The sequence below is a fragment of the Gymnogyps californianus genome, chromosome 14 (assembly GCF_018139145.2).
Source record: "Gymnogyps californianus isolate 813 chromosome 14, ASM1813914v2, whole genome shotgun sequence".
Classification (NCBI taxonomy): Eukaryota; Metazoa; Chordata; class Aves; order Accipitriformes; family Cathartidae; genus Gymnogyps; species Gymnogyps californianus.
Genome location: NC_059484.1, coordinates 5,039,041 through 5,061,829, shown reverse-complemented (window position 1 = coordinate 5,061,829; position 22,789 = coordinate 5,039,041). Strand labels below are relative to the sequence as shown.

At 39.7% G+C, this 22,789-nt stretch overlaps 1 protein-coding gene across 1 annotated transcript in view; it reads left to right on the top strand.

Annotated features, from left to right (window-relative positions):
* TENM2 (teneurin transmembrane protein 2) overlaps window positions 1-22,789 on the top strand; it is a 640,368-nt gene that overhangs the window by 595,850 nt on the left and 21,729 nt on the right. The window contains exons 15-24 of the mRNA XM_050905122.1: window positions 684-894; window positions 5,387-5,506; window positions 7,597-7,858; window positions 8,584-8,851; window positions 9,999-10,142; window positions 11,703-11,952; window positions 14,902-14,922; window positions 18,949-19,181; window positions 20,718-20,872; window positions 21,366-22,240. Of these exons, the coding sequence (XP_050761079.1) occupies window positions 684-894; window positions 5,387-5,506; window positions 7,597-7,858; window positions 8,584-8,851; window positions 9,999-10,142; window positions 11,703-11,952; window positions 14,902-14,922; window positions 18,949-19,181; window positions 20,718-20,872; window positions 21,366-22,240 (2,539 nt within the window). The remainder of the gene's footprint in view (window positions 1-683; window positions 895-5,386; window positions 5,507-7,596; window positions 7,859-8,583; window positions 8,852-9,998; window positions 10,143-11,702; window positions 11,953-14,901; window positions 14,923-18,948; window positions 19,182-20,717; window positions 20,873-21,365; window positions 22,241-22,789) is intronic.

Here is a 22,789-nt window from a genome sequence, read left to right as displayed (position 1 = left end):
AAATACTTCTTAAGAAATATTCTTGAAGGACAACCTAATATGTAATATGATTACTGAACCCACCAGCTTTGTGACTGTTCCTTCCTTATCCAAGCATGCGAACAAGTTCTGATTCAGTTATCTATGGGAGGTGGGAGTTCCAGCAGCACTTCCCTATGAATTGCCAAAATGGGTACAATGTAATTTTTATTTTACTTAGGTAACGATAACTTACTCTGTCACCCCCATCTCCTTCCCTCATCTCCCCAAACAGAACAAATGAAATTAAACAGCATAGTTCTCAAGACTCTTACAGCCCAGCAAGGAAATCTAAAAACTGTAAAACAAACAGTCGGAAAGATTTAAAAAAAAACCACAAAACAAACAAAAAACCTAAACAAAAAATCCTGTACTCCTTCCGCTATTTCTTCTTCCTAATTTCAACCCTTAAGAGATTTCTTTGGGATTGAGTCTCATCTAACACTGGTTTAAATTAATTGTAGCAGTAATGGTATTTAGCCAGTGTACTTGAGAAAGTCTCATCCTCACTGCATTATTGGTTCAATTACCAGTTTTACGGCATAGAGATGTTATGAAGAGTAAGCATTAAGATTTTTTTCCCCAGTGCCTTAAGATGTCCATTGGATATTATTGCTTGATAGCACTGTGCAGCCGGCTGAATCTTGATGATTCTTACCTTTCAGATGGCTTGGTTGACTGCCTAGACCCAGACTGCTGCCTCCAGTCTACTTGTCAAAATAGCCTGCTGTGCCGAGGTTCACGTGATCCTCTTGACATCATACAACAGAGCCACTCTGGTTCAGCAACTGTGAAGTCATTCTATGATCGAATCAAGCTCTTAGTGGGGAAGGACAGCACTCATATCATCCCAGGAGAAAATCCCTTCAACAGCAGGTAGCAGCTATAAATATGACGCTGTATCTGTGCAGTTGCATTGTATGGGAAAATTTCTCCCAGAGATTTTATTCATGTTTTAACATGAGATGCTGCTTTCAGGTGCTTCATGTGTTTGCATCTCAGGCATCATTCCCACTGAGGGCACTCTGTTGCAATTTATGATGTGGCCTTTATTTTATAACACTGAGTTTTATTAGCATTTAACATATTGGCAACACCTAGAAGAAGGTTCCTTCCACTGAGTAGGAGCTTCTGCGGTTTATATATTATGAAGACTGCAGTCTAGAACAAGGGAAAATGCAAACTAGTTTCCAGTTAGATTACATTTTATTTAGTGTGGTTAACACAAGTTTCAATAATGGAATAACATTTCAAATTATTTTAAAGATACGTTAACTTAGGGAGTTTTGTTATTTATTCCTTACATAAAACTGTTTTACTTGCTGTTTTACTAGCATCATCAATACATCTGACTAGGTTTTCGTTTTCTTCTTGGTTTTCTTTTTCTATGTCTGTTCTTTCTATGAATATTAAGTATATATTTATAATGAATCTAAAAGCTAGCACATCATTAATCGATATTTGATGGCGTTGTATGCTTACAAGAAGAGTGGTGTTCCTATTTATCAATATTATTTAAATATGTCTCCATGGAAAGATGCTAGGAAATTGATGAATATGTTAATTATGTTCATATTGCCAAAGTTAAAACTGAAGAAAGAACTTCATTTGAGATTATGCCCAAAAGATTGGACTTCATTACAGGAAACTGTTTCTTCAGTCAGGATTTCATTATAGGCTTACTGGGTGATGTAGAGCAAGTCACTAAATATTTGTCTGTAAAATGAGGATCATAATGTTTCTGGATACACCAGACAGGTCCCCCTTGTATTCATCCCTATGATGCTCAAATAGCACAATGATTTCCATATTCTATCAGAAAAGCCCTGTTGGATGCTACTCTATATAATATAGACTTTATTCTATGCTATAAAATACTCTATGCATACACACATGGAGTTGTTTGGAAAAATGGAAGAAAATTGTTCTGTTGTTGTCTAAATTTGTTGTGATTTTTTTTTCTCATCAGCTCTGTAAAAATCAAATGGGGCAATTCTTGCAATTTTCTGCAATGTTGCATGAAAAGGAAAGCAAGACAAGAGAGAAGCTTACTAATTCATGAGGCTGAATAATTTGTCCAAAAAGGAATACAGGCTACAGCATAACAAGCATATAGTCCACAGGCTGGTTGGTACATGCTGCTTTATATATGTTATGGTCAGCAAAACTTCCTTAAGTGAAGAGGAGCAGGCAGTTGCCTGTTATATATCATATGCTGACCAGTGCTTGAGCTGTTGCCTCATTAAGCCACCCAGAATGAAAATGAGCGTATTCCCTACATCTGTATTTCACTATCGTCTGATAATGTTTAGTTGTGTTATTAACATGATCCAACACTTTATTCCTAGATCTTGAAGTATTTTACAAAAGCAGGTGATTATCTTTCCAAATTTCTAGACGAGTATAGTGATATGCAGACATTCTTGCACCATCCAAGAAATTATGTTAGAAATAATCAAGCTGTTTATGTATAGATGTAGGTTGCGGTCTTCAAAGCAGTATAAGAATTAGAGCTCTAGACTAAGCGGGAGCTGGGCACTTCAATCCTGAGGCTCCTTTGAACAAATCTCATTCGAAATTTCAGCATTTTTTTCTTAAATAGGTTTTCTAGGGTTCCTGGTGTCAGGAGTCTTAGTTCTGTTTTATTCATCTGAAGTACGTCATGTATTTTAACATATCTTTGCAAATGGCATATTAATGACTTTTTTAAATTGGCCTTAGCTTCTAAGTTGTGAAGGTGCTTTTGAGAATTCTGCAGCTCAGCTGTTATTTTTGGTACCAATATTAGGCAAATCTAATGTATAGTGTCAAATTGAAAGTTTTAAAACTAAGGTTTTTGACTTTTAAAAGTGCCACAGGGTTAGACTCCAAGTTTCAGGTATACTGAAGCTGCCATAGTCTCAAGAAGTAGCTACCACGAAAGATAATGGCTTCTCTCTTTTCTTAGCTCAGCCTCTCATTCCATTGAAAGAGATGAAAAAGTGGGACAAAATAGTGGTTATGATTTTTTTCCAGTACTAGTATAAGAAGTTATTGCCTACCCTGCTAAAGCAATAAATAACAAAATGTATTGACTGCAAAATTATTTAGATCTTGCTGATCATTTCTGTGCAGAAACAAGATGAAGTTTTCAGGGAAAAAAAAATAGCCACATGTTTTTACACATTTAACTTCCGTGTTAAAAAAAAAAAAGGACTTAATGTATCAGCTTAATTTGTCAGGTACACTTTTAAAAGATTACCAAAAAAAAAGGTTGTCCTATGTGTGACTATTAGTGAACATATTACTTCTTATAAATCCAGATTTTAGCTACAAATTTTAACATCCATTGAGCTCCATATTTTGGCATTTTAGAAATAAAAAGGAAGGTTATTGGCCAAAATGTTGTTCTTCAAATTATTTCCTGAAATATTAAAATTGAAGGTAGAAAAAATTGTCACGAACATTATTAGTTTTCTTCTGCCATATGATGATTTCTTTCTAAATCTGCTTTCTGCACTTTTCTATAGAAGCTTGAGTGACTGTCTTCCTACAACTATTTTTGTGTGTTTGTAACATAAAATAATTCAAGCAAAATGAATAATGCCAAGACAATTCTCTTGGTCCAATGTATTCCCAAATAGATTTTCTCAACAGGTATTGATTTCTATTAAATTCCATATTCTGTTACAAAATGTTGATTTCACAAATTAAAATTTGACCTGGAGGGTTGAAAGTTCTAAAAGAAAAGTAACAGAAATGGCTCATTTTCATTAATTAGTTTCTTTTATGTAATATTGAAGAAAATATTACACCTTGTTTGGAATAGAAATATGAGGAAGTAGTTGTTAAATAGCCAATATAATACAGTTACAAATTTACATCGCAGCACTTGAACATTTCAGAGTTAATAGAAAAGACCTGGAAACAATCCCTGGTATTACTAATGAAAATAGATGTTCTCTGATATGGGGATGATGCAAGCGTTGCAGCCGTCCCAGAATTCAACTGCATTTTGTCAGTTTTCAGCAAAACACCGCTCAGTTTAATCCCCTTGTCCTACAGCTCAGACTGGGTCCAGAAATCTGTGGTGTCAGGATGCTGTGCCTGTTGGCGTGCCTGAAGCCTGCTAAGGTTCGGGGGCAGCTCCAGCCCTGCCAGCACAGTCAGTTCAGAAACGGGGCTTTTCATCTTCTGGCTCTCTCTATAGCTACAGATGAGAGTTGGTGGCTCATGCTGGAAGCACGTACTGCTGAAATAGAAATCTTTTCACCTAGGACTACAGCAAAATGCAATTTTGCGATCCCTGAGATTATGGGTTGCAGCAGGATTTAACTCTCTCCCTGTTTCCCAGGATCGCCTTCTCCTTTTTTCACGTTTCCAATGTAGAAAGGGAAGTCATCTAGAAGGAGCTTCTCCTTTTCCATCTCCCTTTTACCAGGCAGCTTCCCCCACTCACCATCTGCTTCTCTCAGGGTACAGGGAAGGTGGAAGGGAAAGGAGCCAGGGGATGGAGACTCCTCTCCAGCTGGGAGAGGAGAGGGGCAGGAAGAATGGCCATACTGGAGAGCAGAAGAGCACGGAGAAGTGGGGCTTGCTACTTCCAGTGCTTAGGAAGCTGAGAACGCAGCCAGGCGGGCGGCAGCAATTTCTGCCTGCTGTGCACTTAGCAGCAGCAAAGCACTCTCAAAAGAGAAAAAGACTGACTGTGCCTCTTACAGGAATAACCCATCTTCATCTCCTTTACGTTAAGCAAAGTTGCTTAACCTGTTGGCTAAGAAAACTTTATTTTGCCTGTATGTAAAGCTGGCCTTAAAACCAAATCCTTTCTCCTGTTGACAAAGTGAAAAGCAGGGGTTACAAATCAGGACCAAATGCAGTGTACAAACATCAGTCGCTCCCTAAGATGAAGGAACGTGAACCTTAATTTGGAGAATTGGTTGTATAAAAAAGAGGTATGGCATTACATCATATTTTTCAAGTGTATTAGGCATCCACAGACACGCTATTGTACCTGGGGAGGTTTTTGAGAAGTGCCCGATCATCGTTTCAGTGGGACTTGAGGGTCACAGTTCTGGCTTGGCTGAATGTGAGGTACCTTTCTACTCTGCAAAGTCTCATTAGACAATGAGACAAAGCCTCATTAGACAAGGAAAGCGCTAACTCCCATTCTGTATACACAGCCCTCACTGCATAGATAAGCAGTTTCTTGATTTAAGTATATAGAGGGAGCTGGGCAATACTGTGGTATCTTCAGTGTTCTAAAAATCTTTGGAGTAAATTGGATTTAGAGTAAATGAGGCACAAGTGTTCCACGACTCAGTTTATAAACAACGTAACTTTGCTTTTGTAACTAACTTTAATACCTTTAATTATCTTTCTTTTTCAGTCTTGTGTCTCTGATAAGAGGCCAAGTGGTGACTACAGATGGAACTCCTCTAGTTGGGGTCAATGTGTCATTTGTCAAGTATCCAAAGTACGGCTATACCATCACTCGTCAGGATGGCACGTGAGTTTGCTTGCTTCACTGAGTCCCTATTTCGTATGTAGTATCTTTGCTGATTAACAGATGGTGTGATCTAATGGAACCATGTGGTATCATGCATTGCATTCCTCCCAGGGCAAAGAGCTATTAAGTAAACACAAAAGTAATTTTTCACATGGCATTTTGAATACTAACTGCAAGTAAATATGAAAAGGCTGATTTCTGATAATAACGTGTTAGCAGGCAGGCTCCTTTCAAATAAATTGCTCTGTATCTATGAAAACATTTGTGGACTACAGTAATATCCAGCTGAGACCAGGAATATTTTATTTTAAAATGCAAGGCAGGCTAACACTGCTGGAAAAAAAAAAAAAGTAGTACCATTATAGAATAGTATATTTTGTTAAAAGTTCCCTTCTGCCTCTCTTTCCTTTTGAAGATCCACTATCTTTTGAGTTTCTTCAGGGTAGAATGTAATCAAAAGATTCTAATTGAATATATTTAGACAATTTCCTGCTGTGCAAAAAAGTGCTTTTTCCCCCTTGTATCAGCTGATTTGAAATGCACACAAATTCAGATAAACAAAAATCAATATGTCATGGTTTATCTAGTTTACTGGCTGTGATAACTTAAAACAGTATATCTGTGACATGCATTGTAAACATTTGCCATTTTATCTTGATCTTGCATACAAACAATTGAATTGAAATAAGTAAGATGAGTCAACTGAACTATAGGGAGTGTTTCATTTCTACATTGCCCAGAATATTTTTCTGTTATAGTAAAAGTATAATGTTGTTGATTTCAGTGGTTTAATACTACAGTAAATGGTGAGCTGAACTATATTTAGATCTGAATAGATTATTGAAATCATTGAATAATTTGTTACATTGCCAGCATTTAGATGAAACAACTGAAAGGTACTTCTGTTGTCAGAACAACCTGGAAGTATTTTACTCTTTTAGGCCAGATTTCAAAATGCCTGCGCAGCTCCACATTACTGCTATGATTATGTAGGGGGTTGGGAGTAAATACCTAACCTCTCTGAAAAATGATAGATCAATTGTCCCAGGGACAGGAATTCTTACGTGCAGAACACAAACAGCAAAATTAGTCATTACTGTTCTCTTACTGCCACATGTCCCGTTCTATGCTTGATGGACAGCATCTTTTAGGAAAGGGGTAATTCAGTGTCCAGCTCAGTATGAACTTGGCTTCTCTGCTGATTCTATATATAAAGGTGACTTGTAATAATAAATGTGGTGGTTTGTTTGTTGGGTATTTTTTAATTATTTAATGCAAATTTTATATAGGAACAAGGTTTGTCTGAGTGACTTCAAATCATTGCTTGTCTTGGCTGGATTTCAGTTGTTTAGTTGCCAGAGGTTCACATCCCATTACTGATCATTTGAAGCATGACGCTTAAAATAGGCTGTCCTGGTGTAGGCCCAGCCGGCAACTAAGCCCGACGCAGCCGCTCGCTCACTCCCCCCTGCGGTGGGATGGGGGAGAGAATCGGAAGGATGAAAGTAAGAAAACTCGTAGTTGGAGATAAGAACAGTTTAATAATTGAAATAAAATAATAATAATAATAATAAATTGAAATGAAAAGGAAAATAACAAAAAGAGAGAAATAAAACCCAAGAAAAACAAGTGATGCAAATGAAGAACAATTGCTGATGTCCAGCCTGTTCCTGAGCAGCAGCCCCCCAGCCAGCTTTCCCCCCAGCTTTATATGCTGAGCATGACGTCCTATGGTCTGGGATATCCCTTAGGTCAGCTGGGGTCAGCTGTCCCGGCTGTGTCCCCTCCCAGCTTCTTGTGCCCCCCCAGCCTCCTCGCTGGTGGGGTGGGCTGAGAAGCAGAAGTCCTTGACTTGGTGTAAGCGCTGCTCAGCAATAACGAAAACATCCCTGTGTTATCAACATTATTCTCATCCTAAATCCAAAACACAGCACTATACCAACTACTAGGAAGAAAATTAACTCTATCCCAGTTGAAACCAGGACATATACCTATTGCTATAGGTATACCTATATCCCTATTTCATTAGCCAGGAATGCTATTACTGGAATTATTCAGTCTTGTCCCTTCTAAAGCCTACATTTTTCTAGGTTTGACTTGGTCGCAAATGGCGGAGCATCCCTAACCTTGCACTTTGAACGGGCCCCGTTTATGAGTCAGGAAAGGACAGTATGGTTGCCATGGAATAGCTTCTATGCCATGGACACGCTTGTGATGAAGACAGAGGAGAACTCCATTCCCAGCTGTGATCTGAGTGGTTTTGTCCGTCCTGACCCAGTCATCATTTCATCACCACTTTCAACTTTCTTCAGTGATGCTCCTGGCCGGAATCCCATTGTACCAGAAACCCAGGTAGGAACGGTGTGAGTGAAAAGGATATAGACATGAGTGGTCAGATGCTAGCGCTGACCTGAGCACTTACCACAGAGTCACCATTTGTCCCCTGAAATTGCTGTAGCAAACGCCTCTGTAGAATTGCATTCATTCTGACAGATACCAGGTCTTCTAATGAGGTCTGCAGGAGATAGCCTAGGTTTATGTCACCCAGACACATTTATCTTTGACTACCGTGCACCTTCTCATTATCATACAATATATCAAGTATATCTCTGTATTTCAGTTGACAGCTTAGGTGTTTCAAGAGAATTTTGCAAAGGCTTGGTGTGTGGTGCTAACCACAGGCTGTTTTCTTGTATTTTATTTAGGACAAAGGAAAACTCTACTGGTACTATTGTTTCCTTACTTTATTCAGTTAGTCTTTACTTTATACTAACTGTTAGTGGAAGTTGCGGGTTCCTGTGACTGTATTTCTTATGTTCCCCTTGCGTGTAACTTGCAGTAAAACTACTTGTACTTATTTGCACTTTTGCCAGCAGTGGGCTCTTAAAAAGAAGCGTACGCAGACGCCAAATAATTATTTGTCCAGAAATGTCAGCTGAACTGCATCACTGCACTGATTTGAGGATAACCATTCCCAGTAGCAGAAAGTCATAAGTTCATCAGAATACGCAATGCGATATTATTCTAAAAAAATAACAAAGCACTAATGTAAAACGTTTGATCTTTTTCCTCTTCAGGTTCTTCATGAAGAAATTGAGATCCCTGGCTCTAGTATAAAGCTCACCTACCTGAGTTCCCGTACTGCTGGATACAAATCCTTACTTAAGATCACCATGACTCAGTCACTTGTGCCGCTGAATCTAATCAAAGTTCATTTGATGGTAGCAGTGGAAGGGCATTTGTTTCAAAAATCATTTCAGGCATCTCCCAACTTGGCATATACATTTATCTGGGACAAAACAGATGCATATGGTCAGAAGGTTTATGGGTTGTCAGATGCTGTAGGTAAGTCAGCATATACCAGCTCCAAAACTTTCCAAATAACACCTGTAATTCTTAGTAAGAAAACCGCAAAGATTTCTTACGGAAAAGCAAATATAGACTAAACAGTTCTTGTCTTCCTGACACAATTTATCTTTGTATTCTGTTTCTTTTACACATTAAAGATCACATTCAGAGGGTCTAAACTCCATCAACATGCCTGTGTTTCCTGATCAGTAGCTGACTTAGAAGGTTTAGACCAGACAATGGGAAAAACTGGCCACAGGAACTTAGGTGAAACCTAGTCCATCGCTATGGTTTTTTCTTTCAGTTAACGAATGAACCTCAGGCTGGACTGGCTGGCATTCTTCAGTGCATTTGGATTTTCATGCATGCCCTTGTTATAGCCTCTTGTGGTATAATACATTTGAAATGAAAATGGTGTTTTTCTAATGCTGTTCAGTCTTGTAGTTCTATAGCTATTTTTAGTTCACTTGGTTCTAGTGGGTGGGAAAAAGTGTGATCATCATAATATTTTTACATTTTCATTTTCATTTGAGTATCAGAATGATTTTGATACAACAGTGCTAAAAATGGGCATCAGAGCTGTGCCAGTGTGGCAAGAAAAACTTATTTTAAAAATCTTACTTTTTTTCTATATTTTCTAAAATCTTCTTTGCTATAGCTTTTCTTTCTTACATTATTGCATAGGATATTGCTTTCCTGAGTAATGCTTACAGTGCATGTGTGCTTAAAAGCACACAAAGTTTTCACTGTTCCTTGGTATATGGTATGTAAAATGAACACGCTAAATAAATGCTGTGAACATCTGGCAAATTAAGAGTTTGATCTTGTCCTGTTATCTGATAGAATAATTTTATTATATTTTTAAAATTATATTTCTCACTCTCACCAAACCAGTGACTTCCCAATGCCAGCTATTCAAAGAGAAGCGATCAGATCCCTGCAGAGTACATGTGAATGAAGTTTCAAATGTGTGTCTAGTCAAAGATCCAAATTTAATGTTGTAGAATAAAAGAGAGGAATATAATCACTCCATCTTCTTGAGGCAGCTGGGGAACTGGAATGCTGAATGATTTGAATGTGCTCGGGATGTTTAATTCAGTGTTTGTTCAGCAAGTATATTAGATTTGATTTTATTTTATTTCAGTTTCTGTGGGTTTTGAATATGAGACTTGCCCCAGTCTCATTTTATGGGAGAAGAGGACAGCACTGCTGCAAGGATTTGAACTAGATCCTTCAAATTTAGGAGGATGGTCTTTGGATAAACATCACGTACTTAATGTCAAGAGTGGTGAGTTAGTTAATTCCATGTGTTTTCTGTGCTATATGGAGTTTTGTCTGTGAACGCTTTTTATTTGCATTATATTTACACTTTAAAAAATGCAATTTCTCCACTCTTTTTGTTTCATCTTTAGCTCAGTAAGGTATGGGATATGCGTCAGTTGTCAGAAAATTTTTGTAGAATTTCAACAAATTTTTTATTGTTCTGCACAACATGAATTTCTTAAAGTCCAAATCTTTATCCTCTATTCTGTTGTTCATTTATTCCCCTCTAATGTCTTTCTGTCTTCCTTCCCTGTTTTCCTGATGTTAACCACACCCGTTCCAGGTTCCTTTTGTTTGACCTTTTTTCCTCTGAGATGGGGCTTAAAAGGAGTATGAGTCTGTGATGAGATACTGAGTCTTATTTGTCTTTTTCTTTTGTCACCTGTTTGTTATTTCCTCACTTCTCTTTGTGTTTACATATCCTAAGCTGAATGTTCCTGGTCTTCATATTTTACCAGAGACTCTTAGGGAGCTGAATGCTTAGCATATATTTCATTTGATCCCTGTAAAGTGTTTTCTACGGCTTTCCTGCTGATCCTCGCGTTAACAAATTGCAAAGTATATTGTTGCCCAAGAAATCTGAAGTAGTGTTCAGAATAGGCAAGATCAGGCTATTTGAACACACTTAAAGTGCTGTGCAGTGGATCAAACGCTGTTGAGATAGCCATTTGGATAGTGCATGATATTCGCTGTTGTCACCAGTGGGGAGCCAGTTACGTTAGGATCATACAACTGCATTTCCAAAAGAACATGAGGCTAAAAGTTTCCAGCCAGATTTCTACAATCTTTGATGACATTGAAAATGGTCGCCCTGTCAGAGAATCCACTCCCTTCTTGGAGCAGGAGTCTGCTCTTTGAACAAATATTTTGAAAAGAATTCCTATCTTAAAGGCATTTCTTGAAGCCTAATAAAGATCCTTACCGCTAGCTTCCCTCTTGCCTTTCATCATTGATCCTTAGCAGCCCTTCTAGGAGTTTCGTCTTTCTCCTTTCTTTTCATTTGCTCTGCTGTCGTCTTCTCTGGCACCTCCATTTCTCATTTTTCATTTTCCATGAAAAAAGTGTGAAAGACTGAGAGGTGGAAAGAGAACAGTAAGGTTGGCACAAAATTCCAAACAAAACGTAACATAGGAAACTTGAGTGAGAGGATCCAGGGACACAAATGAGGAACACGTCTTCTCCGCTGTTTGCCTTCTCACTTCCCAGTTAATAAGACAGTCTAAACCATTGTGCCAGGCCAGAGAGTTGCTATGGCAGTGTTTTCTTTCATGATGAATACCAAAGGATTCTGGGTTTAGGTTTGGGTCTGTGGTTGTGTATGTGTGTGTTTTTTAACAGAGAATCTTCATTACACCTTTATTTTTACTACTGCAAAGGTCTTTCACTCTTTTTGCATCACTGAAGAAACAAATGCTGGAGTCATTTCAGTGTACAGTCCTTAACAGCAGCTGTTGAAAAGAGAACTACCTGAAGTCCCCTGCAATGAATGACAGTAATAACCACTTCTTCTCCTCTTCGTTATTAGGTATATTGCACAAAGGCAATGGAGAAAATCAGTTTCTAACTCAGCAGCCGGCTGTGATAACCAGCATTATGGGGAATGGGCGCCGAAGAAGCATATCTTGTCCTAGCTGCAATGGTCTGGCAGAAGGAAATAAGCTTTTGGCCCCTGTAGCGCTGGCAGTGGGTATTGATGGAAGTCTCTTTGTTGGAGATTTTAACTATATTCGGCGTATCTTCCCATCCAGGAATGTTACTAGTATATTGGAGCTGAGGTAAGGTGTTAATCTTAGCACTTCATTTCTGTAGCCTGTGCTCAAATCAGCCTTTATCATTACTTTTTATAATTTTGTAAAACATTGTCACTTTCAACCTATTTAAATTCCAGTGGAGAAATGGGGCACAGAAATGCATAGTTCAAAGCCTGTAGCTTATCAGAGCAACCGACTATAGAGAAGGACTAAAGAGTACAAACCAACTTGTAGAAAAAGTACAGTCAATCTTCTTCTGTCTTGTTGGTGATCATTTGATACAATCTCCCCTCAGTACTATACATCATTTAGTTTTGTTTGAGAACTACAGAATTGACTGCCCTTAGGTATTGAGCCACAGTGATAAGCAAAGGTAGAACAGTCTTACGAGGTTAGAAGGAAGGTTTTCCTGTCAGGGGTTTTGAGAGCCACTTTCCCACTTCTTTCCCATACTCGTAAGTCTATTGCTGTAGGTTGACAAGTGCAGTTAAGATTGACATACAGAGTCACTTTGCATCATCAGAACTCTTTTTAAGATCGTATCTCTGTCCCCCTGTCCCGTGCCCCCCCCCCCCCCCCCCAATATTAAGATTTGGTCACTTAATAGGGAAGACATGAGTGTAGAGTATACCACTTCACCCATTTCTGTTCCATCTCCTTTTTTCATTCTTCTAGGAGAGGTAAGAGCTATTGCTTCAAACCGTAACTCATGTAACTGGACCTTATAGTTACAGCACTGTGGAGTATTTGCAGAAAAAGTGAGGAAAAATAGCTTGCATTGGCTGTCGTCTGATACTTCTGCAGCCCACTCAGGCAATAGTATTAGTGCTCTTGTAAATGAGATAGAGCTGCAAAGCACACTGAGTGAATTTAGGTCATTAGCCTTCTTTTTAATGATACGGCCAATAACCAATTCCTCTGCTTCCACTGGACTTTTAGTTTTTAATTAGTGGGGAAAAGTGCAAAAAGATTGTACTGTTAGAGAATAGGAGGCCTAGCTCTATTTTACACCTCTCTTCCATTCATGTCATTCTGTTGATGTCACTATTGTGAATTCTGATTTTATGTAAGAGAAAAGAGATCCAATTCAGGCCAATTCTACTCTGAAATCACTCTCTGACACCTACCTCATACACCATCAGGCTGCCTCATTATATTTAAAAAAAAAAAAAGTCATAGATCATCCAGTGCTTTGTGCAAGCAGCTCAGTATAAACCACAGAGGTAGCTGGGATGGATGTGTGACCTGCTATAAATATTTACATGAATATATACTATAACTCTGCATTATATAGAATATGCTGATTTTTTTTTTCTAATTTGTTCAGTTCCATTTGGCTTTCTAGTAAGTAGGACTACAGCTGTATAGATGAAGAGAAACATTTTCAAATTAGGATACTTAATATAAGGCATTTATATGCGCCTCACTTCCTAATATCAGCCAGTGACAAAGTTTCCTAGGACACCTGATATTTGAAAATGTTGTCTCCAAGTTTACAACAGTATTAGTCTGAGTACTTGCTTTTTAGCACGTGAGGGAAAATGGGAAAGGACATCAGTAAAGAAACAGAAGATGGACTTCTTAATCTGCTTTTGTCCACTTTCTCTTTTCTTTTATGAAAGTCTGTTTTCCATAGCGTAGTTTCTTTAGCTTCTGTTATAACTATTAGCAATGAACAATAAAGCTATTGTATTTTGAGTGCTGTTGGACAGCTGCAAGTGACTTGACACACAGATTTTTAGGACTTGCAGTGATGTCTTTTGCCCCCTGTTCCTCTAAAGGGAATTAAGGTCCATTCCAGAAAACATCATCTGTAGCAGTAATTGTGATTCAGTGGACATCTTAATCTGTATGAGTTACACGGGTAAGAGTTTGAAGATTTGAGTCATTTAAGTATGAACGACAGCAGAATCTTCAGCTAGTATCAAGTAGCTTGAATAACATTGCAAATAGTATGTCCACAAGTATTACAAACCAAATACATCACTTTATTTAGATTTCACAACAGATGTAATTTTGGTTTTACATAAGCCAATATAAATCTTGAGTAACTTTGTAAGTCAGAATATCCTAGTGTGTGTATTTGCTTTGCACTGTCCTTTATGAAGGTGCCTGATCTGAGTGGCTAGTAGGAATTTTGACTCAAGAGTGTTGCACGTCACAGTTAACATTGGTATTGCAAGTTTGGGGCTGTGCATTGAGTGCTGCAGCTCAGGAGTCGTGCACCTCTTTGTTTCATTCCGTGGATATTCTTAAATGGAAATGACATAAACACAGTGAAACACTGTGGTGTGGAGGATGTATTAATTTACTTCTGGGAAGTAGAGGACACTTTTCCTTTGACTTTGTGTCTAGACAGTAAACTAGGGATCAATTAATGCTATGTATCTCCCATTGTACAGTATCTTACTGCTCACTTAGGGTTTTTTTTTTTTACTTTAAGATTTGCTTTCATAGGCTTAAACAGATACCAAGTAGCATCCAAACTTGCTTTAAGCAATTATTTTAGAGACTGGGAGGAGAGGAAAATAAACTGTGTAGTAGAAATTTGTTTAGAAATAGCCTGTGGGAAAACTGTTGTGATTAAAGAGGTTGCCTCCAACTGGCGGACGATATCCTAAGCCCAGTGCTTCCCCCTTCCCAGTTCTGTATTCAGAAAACTGCCAGTTTTTCCCGCTCCTAGCCCACCAGCTACACATATTTCCATGTCCAAACTCTTTCAATGGTCCAGAAAGTTTCCTGTAAAGTATATGGGGGGTGGGGGGTGGGGGCAGGGGTATCCTACTAGAGAACTAGCTTGCAGCTCTCTCACTCCCAGTCAGTCTTCATCCGTAAACCAAGCTAAGGCTAGTGCTGAAAAGAGATATCTTCTCCTGTGTCCTTTTGTAAAATAAAACAAATACTATGTTTGCTTTACCATCTATTCTTCAGCTAACTGTTTGTTCTTTTTTCTTCTGTTCCCTTTCTATAAAGAAATAAAGAGTTTAAACATAGGTAAGACACGAGCTCTTTCCCATATAATTTGATATGGTTTGTTTGCTTCATTGTGTTTGCCTTTTGTGTTGTGCTTCTTGTGTAATGTTATGTTCTTCATGTACCATATATAGAAACATTTTTATGTGCTAATTGTGTGTTATGAATATGATAAGCGTTAGCAATTATGAAATGCAGTCAAAAAGCAACCAAATAAGTTCTGACAGTAATTAGAAATTTCTAGTAGAATGCAAGTATAATGAACCCCAAGCTAACTTCTATATAAACACTTCTCCCTGCTGTCTATAATTGGTCTAAATGGTTGAGGTAAACTACAACAGCAGTTTTACAAATGCCAGAAAGGTTCACAAAAGCACTAATGACTGCAAATAGGTCAAAAACTCATTTTCCAGTCATTAATGATTTTCTGAACCCTCTGTCCTTTTTCATAATTTAGTTTCTATTTTCTTCCATTAAATACATTTAACAGTCAGTCAACCTGTGGGGCTGGTTGTATGCAACCACTAGATGCAGTCACTGTAAGATTCGTGAGGGAGGCATAACCTTTCTGGACGTTAGGAGAAAAGACTTTTTATCGTCTCACCTGAGCACTAGGCCTTCTGGATGGCAGCAGCACAGGAAACGCTTGTACCTTCTTCCATGCCACACGTGGGACGGGGAGGATGTTCACCCTGGAGAATATCAAGGGCAAGAACAAGAAGAGCTGTTGTAAACTATTCCATAGTGTCCTGTGCATCACGTGTTTAAAACCATACTTTCCATTTCTGTAATGCAAGTTAGATGCAAAAGATGGTCTGGACTAAACAGTATAATTTCCCCTTTACAATATATTTTGGTATAGCAAGTGTAATGCCACTAAATTTTCTTATCTGGATGAATTCATTCACAATGTGCTAATGATTATTGGTGATGCTGGAGGCTCCTTGTTTGCATTAACTAAGCTTAGTTAATTTTTCAGGTGCTTAGAGATTTGTTCTGGGCAGCTTTTCTTTTTGGTTAAATTTAAAGAAAAGCTGTTGCACTGTTGTGAATTTGGTGCACATACGAGAAGAATAGGGAGGACAAGCTGATCCTGCCTGCTCTTGCTGTCAGGCACCAGGCTCCCTCACAGACCAGAGTAAGGCTGCACGCAGTGGTAACTGCTGCATTCACCGGGGAGGGCTAGAGGCAGAGACATTATTGGCAGAGGCCTCTGATCAATAGCAAATGTTATGGAAAATCTTTTAAAACAAGGTACATTCCTTGGCTTCCTATAATTCGAATAAAAGATTACAATGGCACAGAGAAAAGAGAGGCAGAGGTCTTTAATTGCTCAGATGCCAGTTTGAGAAATATTTACTACTCATTTATAAAGTACATCCCTGTTTGAGGTAATAATCTCGTAGTTTCTTTGTGGACACGGTGAGTGCATGTCACCTTCCACCAGTCATTTTCTGCCAGAGTCCCTCAAATATTTTACATGGAGAGTCTTCCACTATCTGTTCCCTTAGGGAGCTCAGGAAAGAGCAAAGGGGTATGCAGCAGGTCTGCAGCTCCAGTGAGTTGCTCCCGGATCTGGAACAAAAGCTCATGACTGACTCCCTGGCAAAACAGCCCTGAGGGACATTCCAGAGGAGAAAGGCAGGGTGAGCTCCATGGACACACCGATGACTGCAGGAGAGGAGAGGGAAATAAGCCCATGTTCTGCCATTGCTCTTTACCCTGACTCATACCTTATCCCATCCTGGTAACAGTGGGACGTACTTGAGGCTAGCTGCGGGCAGAAGGGAAGCAGGGGTGTGCTCACTCAGGAAGGCAGGCACAGGCTGGCAAAATCATGTCCGAAAAGAAGAGAGACCCTTCCAGACTCATGGAGTGGCTGCTGCTCCGTGTCAGGCAGCAGAGCAGCTCCCCCGGGCACTGTTGTGAGCAGCTCCCCCCACTGAGACCAAGCAAGGCCCCTGCCTCTGGCAGCAGGCAGCTGTGTCTGTGCCCAGCTCCAGTTTGTACCTGCCTCGGGTCGCCCCAGTCGGCCAAGGTGGGGGTGCCACGTGTTTTAGAAGGGCCAGGCAAAAGGCACCCGGGGCCGGAGCCCAGCAGGGAGGCAGCAGCGGCGAGCCTGCAGCTGCAGCACTCAGTTGTTGGCTGTCTGCTGCTGTTGCAAAGCCTTGAGCTAAGTTTGGGTGTATTTGTGAAGTATGGCACAACACTAGTGTGACAGCAAAGTTTGTTCTTCAGTGTCAGGGGAAAGCATGGTGGAAGAAGAGAGCAGAATTTCAAAACAATGACAAACGTGCAGGTGTTTGTATGGCTCAGATACTCGAGAGACTGGAGAAATCTTGTAAGTGGAAAGAAATCTTTTTCTATGTGGCAAAGAAGATTAAGCTTTGTTTTGGAGGGATGAGAAGGAATGTGATAAGGGTCTAGTGAAGACGTGCAGTCTGCTGCTGAAGATCAGGAGAGGAATTTGGGGAATAAAGAGATTGCGCTCTAATCTCAAGCATGTCACTAGTCTCCCTGCATAACTTTGTCTACACCACTTAACCTCTCTGTGCCTCAGTTTCCTCCTCTGTAAAAAGGGTGTAATACCCATCTTTTTAAAGTACTTTGAGATCCATGCATGAAATAAACCTGCCAAGTATTTTTTGTTTATTGTATTTTTTCATCTCTAATTTCTACACTCCTAGGCTTCAGCAGATGGTATTACCTCTGCCTACTGAATTTTGATCAAACCAACCTCCTTCCTACTTTCTACAGTTTTAGAACAAACTGTTACTGACCTAAAATCATGGCATGTCAAAGACTGGCATAAAGGAAGATAACTGTAGAAAGTGATATTTTTGGGCCTCCTCATTCCTCCGAATCTGGTCATGACCACATGAAGGCAGTTGTCTTTGTGTTGCTGATAATCCATCTGCCGAAAGTGGCCTTGTTATAGTTTCAGCGAGTCTGATCAAGAAGTGGCTTATGTCCATCATAACTTACCTCTGGGTATCCTCACTCTTGGAGGTGGGCACTTTTGCCGCATGAAACTAGGAGTGTGGATATTTGGAGGCAAATATCTCTGGTTACTGGTAAGTAACCTTCATTTTTTTTCTTCCCGTCTTCATTTGTCTTCTATGCTTTGAAACCACCATTGACCTTATTTACGCTCACCCATAGGCTCCAAAGGCTGGAAAATTCACATCATGCTTAAAATCCAACTAAATTGAGTTAAACTAGCCAGGCAAGATTTTGAAAATATTTCTGCACTGCAGTTCTCTGTGTGTGAATGTATATATATCGCGAAGATTGACATTTCTCAATTTACAGATGATTTGCTAAAGTAGTTCCAAAATGTGACAAGCTGTCAAAAAACATATATTTCAGAAGAGAAGTAGCTTTCCATATGAGCACCCATTCTAATCACAAACTGAGGACCAGTTTTTCAATAACAGAAGGTTTGGAGTTAAAGTCAGACACTTGGGGTCTCTGGTTTTAGTTATGTAACCAACCTCACCTGCCGTAAATGAGATTCTTGCTAAGAATGAATGAGAACAGATTTGCTTTAGGAATAAATTTGTTATGCCTCTGCCTCCTATTTATACAAGACCTCACAAATCTTGTGGCATAATATAACTAACTCGGAAGCTGATTCTTTGATCTTACTCCTATGATTTCTGCTTTCAAGGGAAGTTGAACAAGGTGGTGGGCAGGGGGGGCAACAGATAGAGATACGCCAAGGAGAACTGGCCTGGAGCAGATCTAAAGGGCTAAAGAGATCAAGAGGAAAGTCTGCTGTGGAGCTTTGGCTTATTGGACTCTGCTGTGCAAGGTTTGGTGTAGCAGGATGAATGAGATTTAAAATGACAATCCTTCTGAAACACTGACCAGGCCCTAATCAAGTTAGGTCCCCAGATGGTAGTCCTTCAGACCCCACCTCTCTATGAAGGTGTCGGACTTTCTTTCCAGATCTCTCTGTGCCTGATGAGTCTCCAAGCTCTGAAAGCCTGTGAAGTTTCTAGACTGCTCAGCTCTTTCTGTTTTATGCTTTCTTTTTCTCTAAAGCAACAATCCTGCTCATAAATACTATCTGGCCGTGGACCCTGTTTCAGGCTCGCTGTACGTATCGGACACCAACAGTCGGCGGATATACAAAGTCAAGTCCCTGACTGGCACGAAAGACCTAGCTGGTAACTCTGAAGTAGTAGCAGGGACTGGAGAGCAATGCCTGCCCTTTGACGAAGCCAGATGTGGGGATGGAGGGAAGGCAGTGGACGCAACCCTAATGAGCCCTCGAGGTAAAGTAGGAAAAGAAGCTGGAGAAAATGACTGTGTGAAGCTAGGCTGGATGTGGAAATAATTATCTGGCAATTAAATCACTCCTTGCTCAGTAATTTTTATTCTGGGCTTTAATTACAGTGGATTGGCAAGTGCTCGTGCTTTGTTTAGTTAAAGCAAACTTTATTACCCCAACACTGAACGCTGCAGAAGGAGAACAGAACACAAATTAGCAGGGTACCGCTCACTCCAAGAAGCAAGCATGTAAACTGGGAAACAAATTACTGTTTGAGATACAGTCTTTGGGGAGAAAAACTGCCTGCTGTGGCTTTTTTCTGAGGTTTTATTCTATGTATCCCCTTTTTCTTCAGAGGCAGAGGAAAAATAAAGGGATTTTTGCCCTTTCCAGTTTCTAATTTTTAACAAAAAGTTTTCAAGATGATGTAGAGATTTGGGGATGTGTTTCTTTTTAAGATTTTTTTTTTTTCCCCATTGTCTCATCTTAATTGTAAGGATGAATTAATCAGGTGTATTGCCAGGTGTTTCAAACATCTTTGGGTTTTATTTCAATGGTTGAGAATAACTAGATGATCGTAAAAGCAAATAAAAATGAAAGGTCCTGTTTCTTTGTATAGGTGATAGTTTCAGTTAATACGTACAGAGTATATTAACAGGACAGAACTGCTGGCATGTTTTAAGTTAAGCCTCTACATAGAAGTCAAGAAGATAAAGCTGTATCTTCTCTCACTGCCCAATAGGATGAGCACTGCAACCATTTGAAGACAAAATTTTTAGATCAATATTTTATTTTCAGCCCAAGAAATGGACAAGGCAGTGTGCCAAATCAAAGCAGGAAAGGCAAGTGAGAAAAAGCCTGCCCTCCATCACAACAGGCAGCAGCATCCTTCTGTTCCTCCAAGGGAGCACCCTTTCATTCTCTGCCTTTCCCCTCTAAGGACTCCCAATGTGACAGGCATTGAACCTTTCCTTTTTTTCTAGGCTGGAAACCTCTGTGTCTTCATCTGGAAACACCAGATGTTCTTCCCATATTCCTTACTGCAACAGGTCAAAGAATTAAAAAACATCCTGAAAGAATATAATGTCCTCTTAATTTTTCAAAATTTTTCAAGCAGTTTTAAAATATTTCTAAAAATTCTTCATCCTCATTAGATCCTTCAGATGAAGAAAGCAACGCCTCAAATTTCTGAGATTAAAACTTAGGAGATAATTTTTTTTATGGGGTTATGCAATATATCATACAGAGTTTGACTTTAGAAATAAGCTGATGCAGTCTGCTGGCTCTTTGGCATGTTTGGGGGATTTCTGTGGTTTTCTTTTCTTTAAAGCCCCAAAGGATAAACCTGCTTGATGCCATTTATTCAGCAGAACTACAGGTACCTGGAGGGTTCCAGGACCTGTGCTCAGGTTGGAAGGGAGGAAAGAACACAGGGGAAGTGAACAAACGTCACCGTCTTGTAAACTTGTTAATAAGATGAAGCCTGCCTTGAAGCTAGGAGCCTCACTGCTTCACTGATGCCTGGTTTTTATATCTGCAGGAATTGCGGTGGATAAGTATGGACTCATGTATTTTGTTGATGCCACTATGATTAGAAAAGTGGATCAGAATGGAATTATATCAACCCTGCTGGGCTCCAATGACCTAACTGCTGTTCGACCTCTCAGCTGTGATTCCAGCATGGATGTCACCCAGGTAGACTCTTACTGCATTTATTTTCTTCTCTGTCTTAGAAGAGATGGGCATCTATTTGGATGACTGCCTGGCCACTTAAGAAATGCATTATGCAGCACAAGATGATAGCATATTTGATTCATTACTGGAATGAGTGAACCATCCTTTTACTGTGGCTAACACAGGTTATTTATGCAACTATAGAGAAATAAGGTTGAGATAATGGGAGTTATTGTCTTAATTGCCTGTTTTTCTGTAATTATTGTAGAGCTTCCACAATGTAGCATTCGTTCTTTGCACAGAAACACAATTAGCCAAAGTTACCACTGCACGTAGCTTTAATATTTCCGAAAAACAAAATCATTGTTTGAAATAGTTGCCGTTCATGACTTGGTTTCATGATTTACGCGGATAAACCCCTCACTAACTTGCTGTTGTTACACATGGAATTTTAAACACTAGAAGTGTACTTTTCAGTTATGAGTTTTACAGTAATAATTTGTGCAACTCATAGGTACGGCTGGAGTGGCCTACTGATCTCGCTGTCAATCCCATGGACAACTCACTTTATGTCCTAGAGAACAATGTTATTTTACGGATCACAGAAAATCATCAAGTTAGCATTATTGCTGGACGCCCCATGCACTGCCAGGTTCCTGGTATAGACTACTCTCTTAGCAAACTGGCTATTCATTCTGCACTTGAATCAGCCAGTGCCATTGCCATCTCACACACAGGAGTTCTTTACATCAGTGAGACAGATGAAAAAAAAATTAATCGGCTACGCCAGGTAACTACCAATGGAGAAATATGCCTTCTTGCAGGGGCAGCTTCAGACTGTGATTGCAAAAATGATGTCAACTGTAATTGCTATTCTGGGGATGATGGGTATGCCACTGATGCCATCTTAAATTCACCATCTTCCTTAGCTGTGGCCCCAGATGGTACCATCTACATAGCTGATCTTGGAAATATCCGCATTAGGGCTGTCAGTAAAAACAGGCCCATTCTTAATTCTTTTAACCAATATGAAGCTGCATCTCCAGGAGAACAGGAGCTGTATGTCTTCAATGCTGATGGGATTCACCAGTACACTCTCAGCCTTGTTACCGGGGAGTACTTGTACAATTTCACCTATAGCAGCGATAACGATGTCACGGAGGTGATGGACAACAATGGCAACTCCTTGAAGGTCCGTCGGGATGCCAGTGGGATGCCCCGCCATTTACTGATGCCGGATAATCAGATTGTCACGCTGGCTGTTGGCACTAATGGTGGACTCAAGCTAGTCTCAACACAGACCCTGGAGCTCGGATTAATGACATATAACGGAAACAGTGGTCTCTTAGCAACGAAGAGTGATGAAACAGGATGGACAACATTTTATGAGTAAGAATGTTTTTGGATATATTAAGCGTACATTTATTTTTCAAATGGTAGTAAGTAGGCCCTAAACTGACCCTACTGAAATTTGTTGTAGGCTTTTCACTGGTACTGAATAAGGCCGTTACATCTCAGTCTAGTATGATACTGGAAATGATTAAGTGGCTTCTTGATTTCACCAGTTTTGCTGGGTCCTTTGGGTGGGTACCGAACCACCTAAATTCCTGCCCACAGTTTGAGGCCAGTGGGGAAGCTCGCCCACCTCCAGCACGAAGGACTGTGTACCTCATTCAGAAACCCGTGTGTGATTTATCAGATTAGGCCCCTGCTCTTAGTCGTCAACAAGGCTGCAGATAACTCACATCCAGACCGGCCCCCAGCAATGTATGGCTCCTACTGAGCTGCCTCTCTCTAGGAACCCTAATGCTGCAGTTTCTTTGGAACTCAAATTATATATCTTTCTGTTCAGACTCATATATTACTCACGGTTGTTAAACTGTTGATTAACTTCACCGATTGTTCATTCTTGAGACAAGTGAGGAAATTAGATCCCCA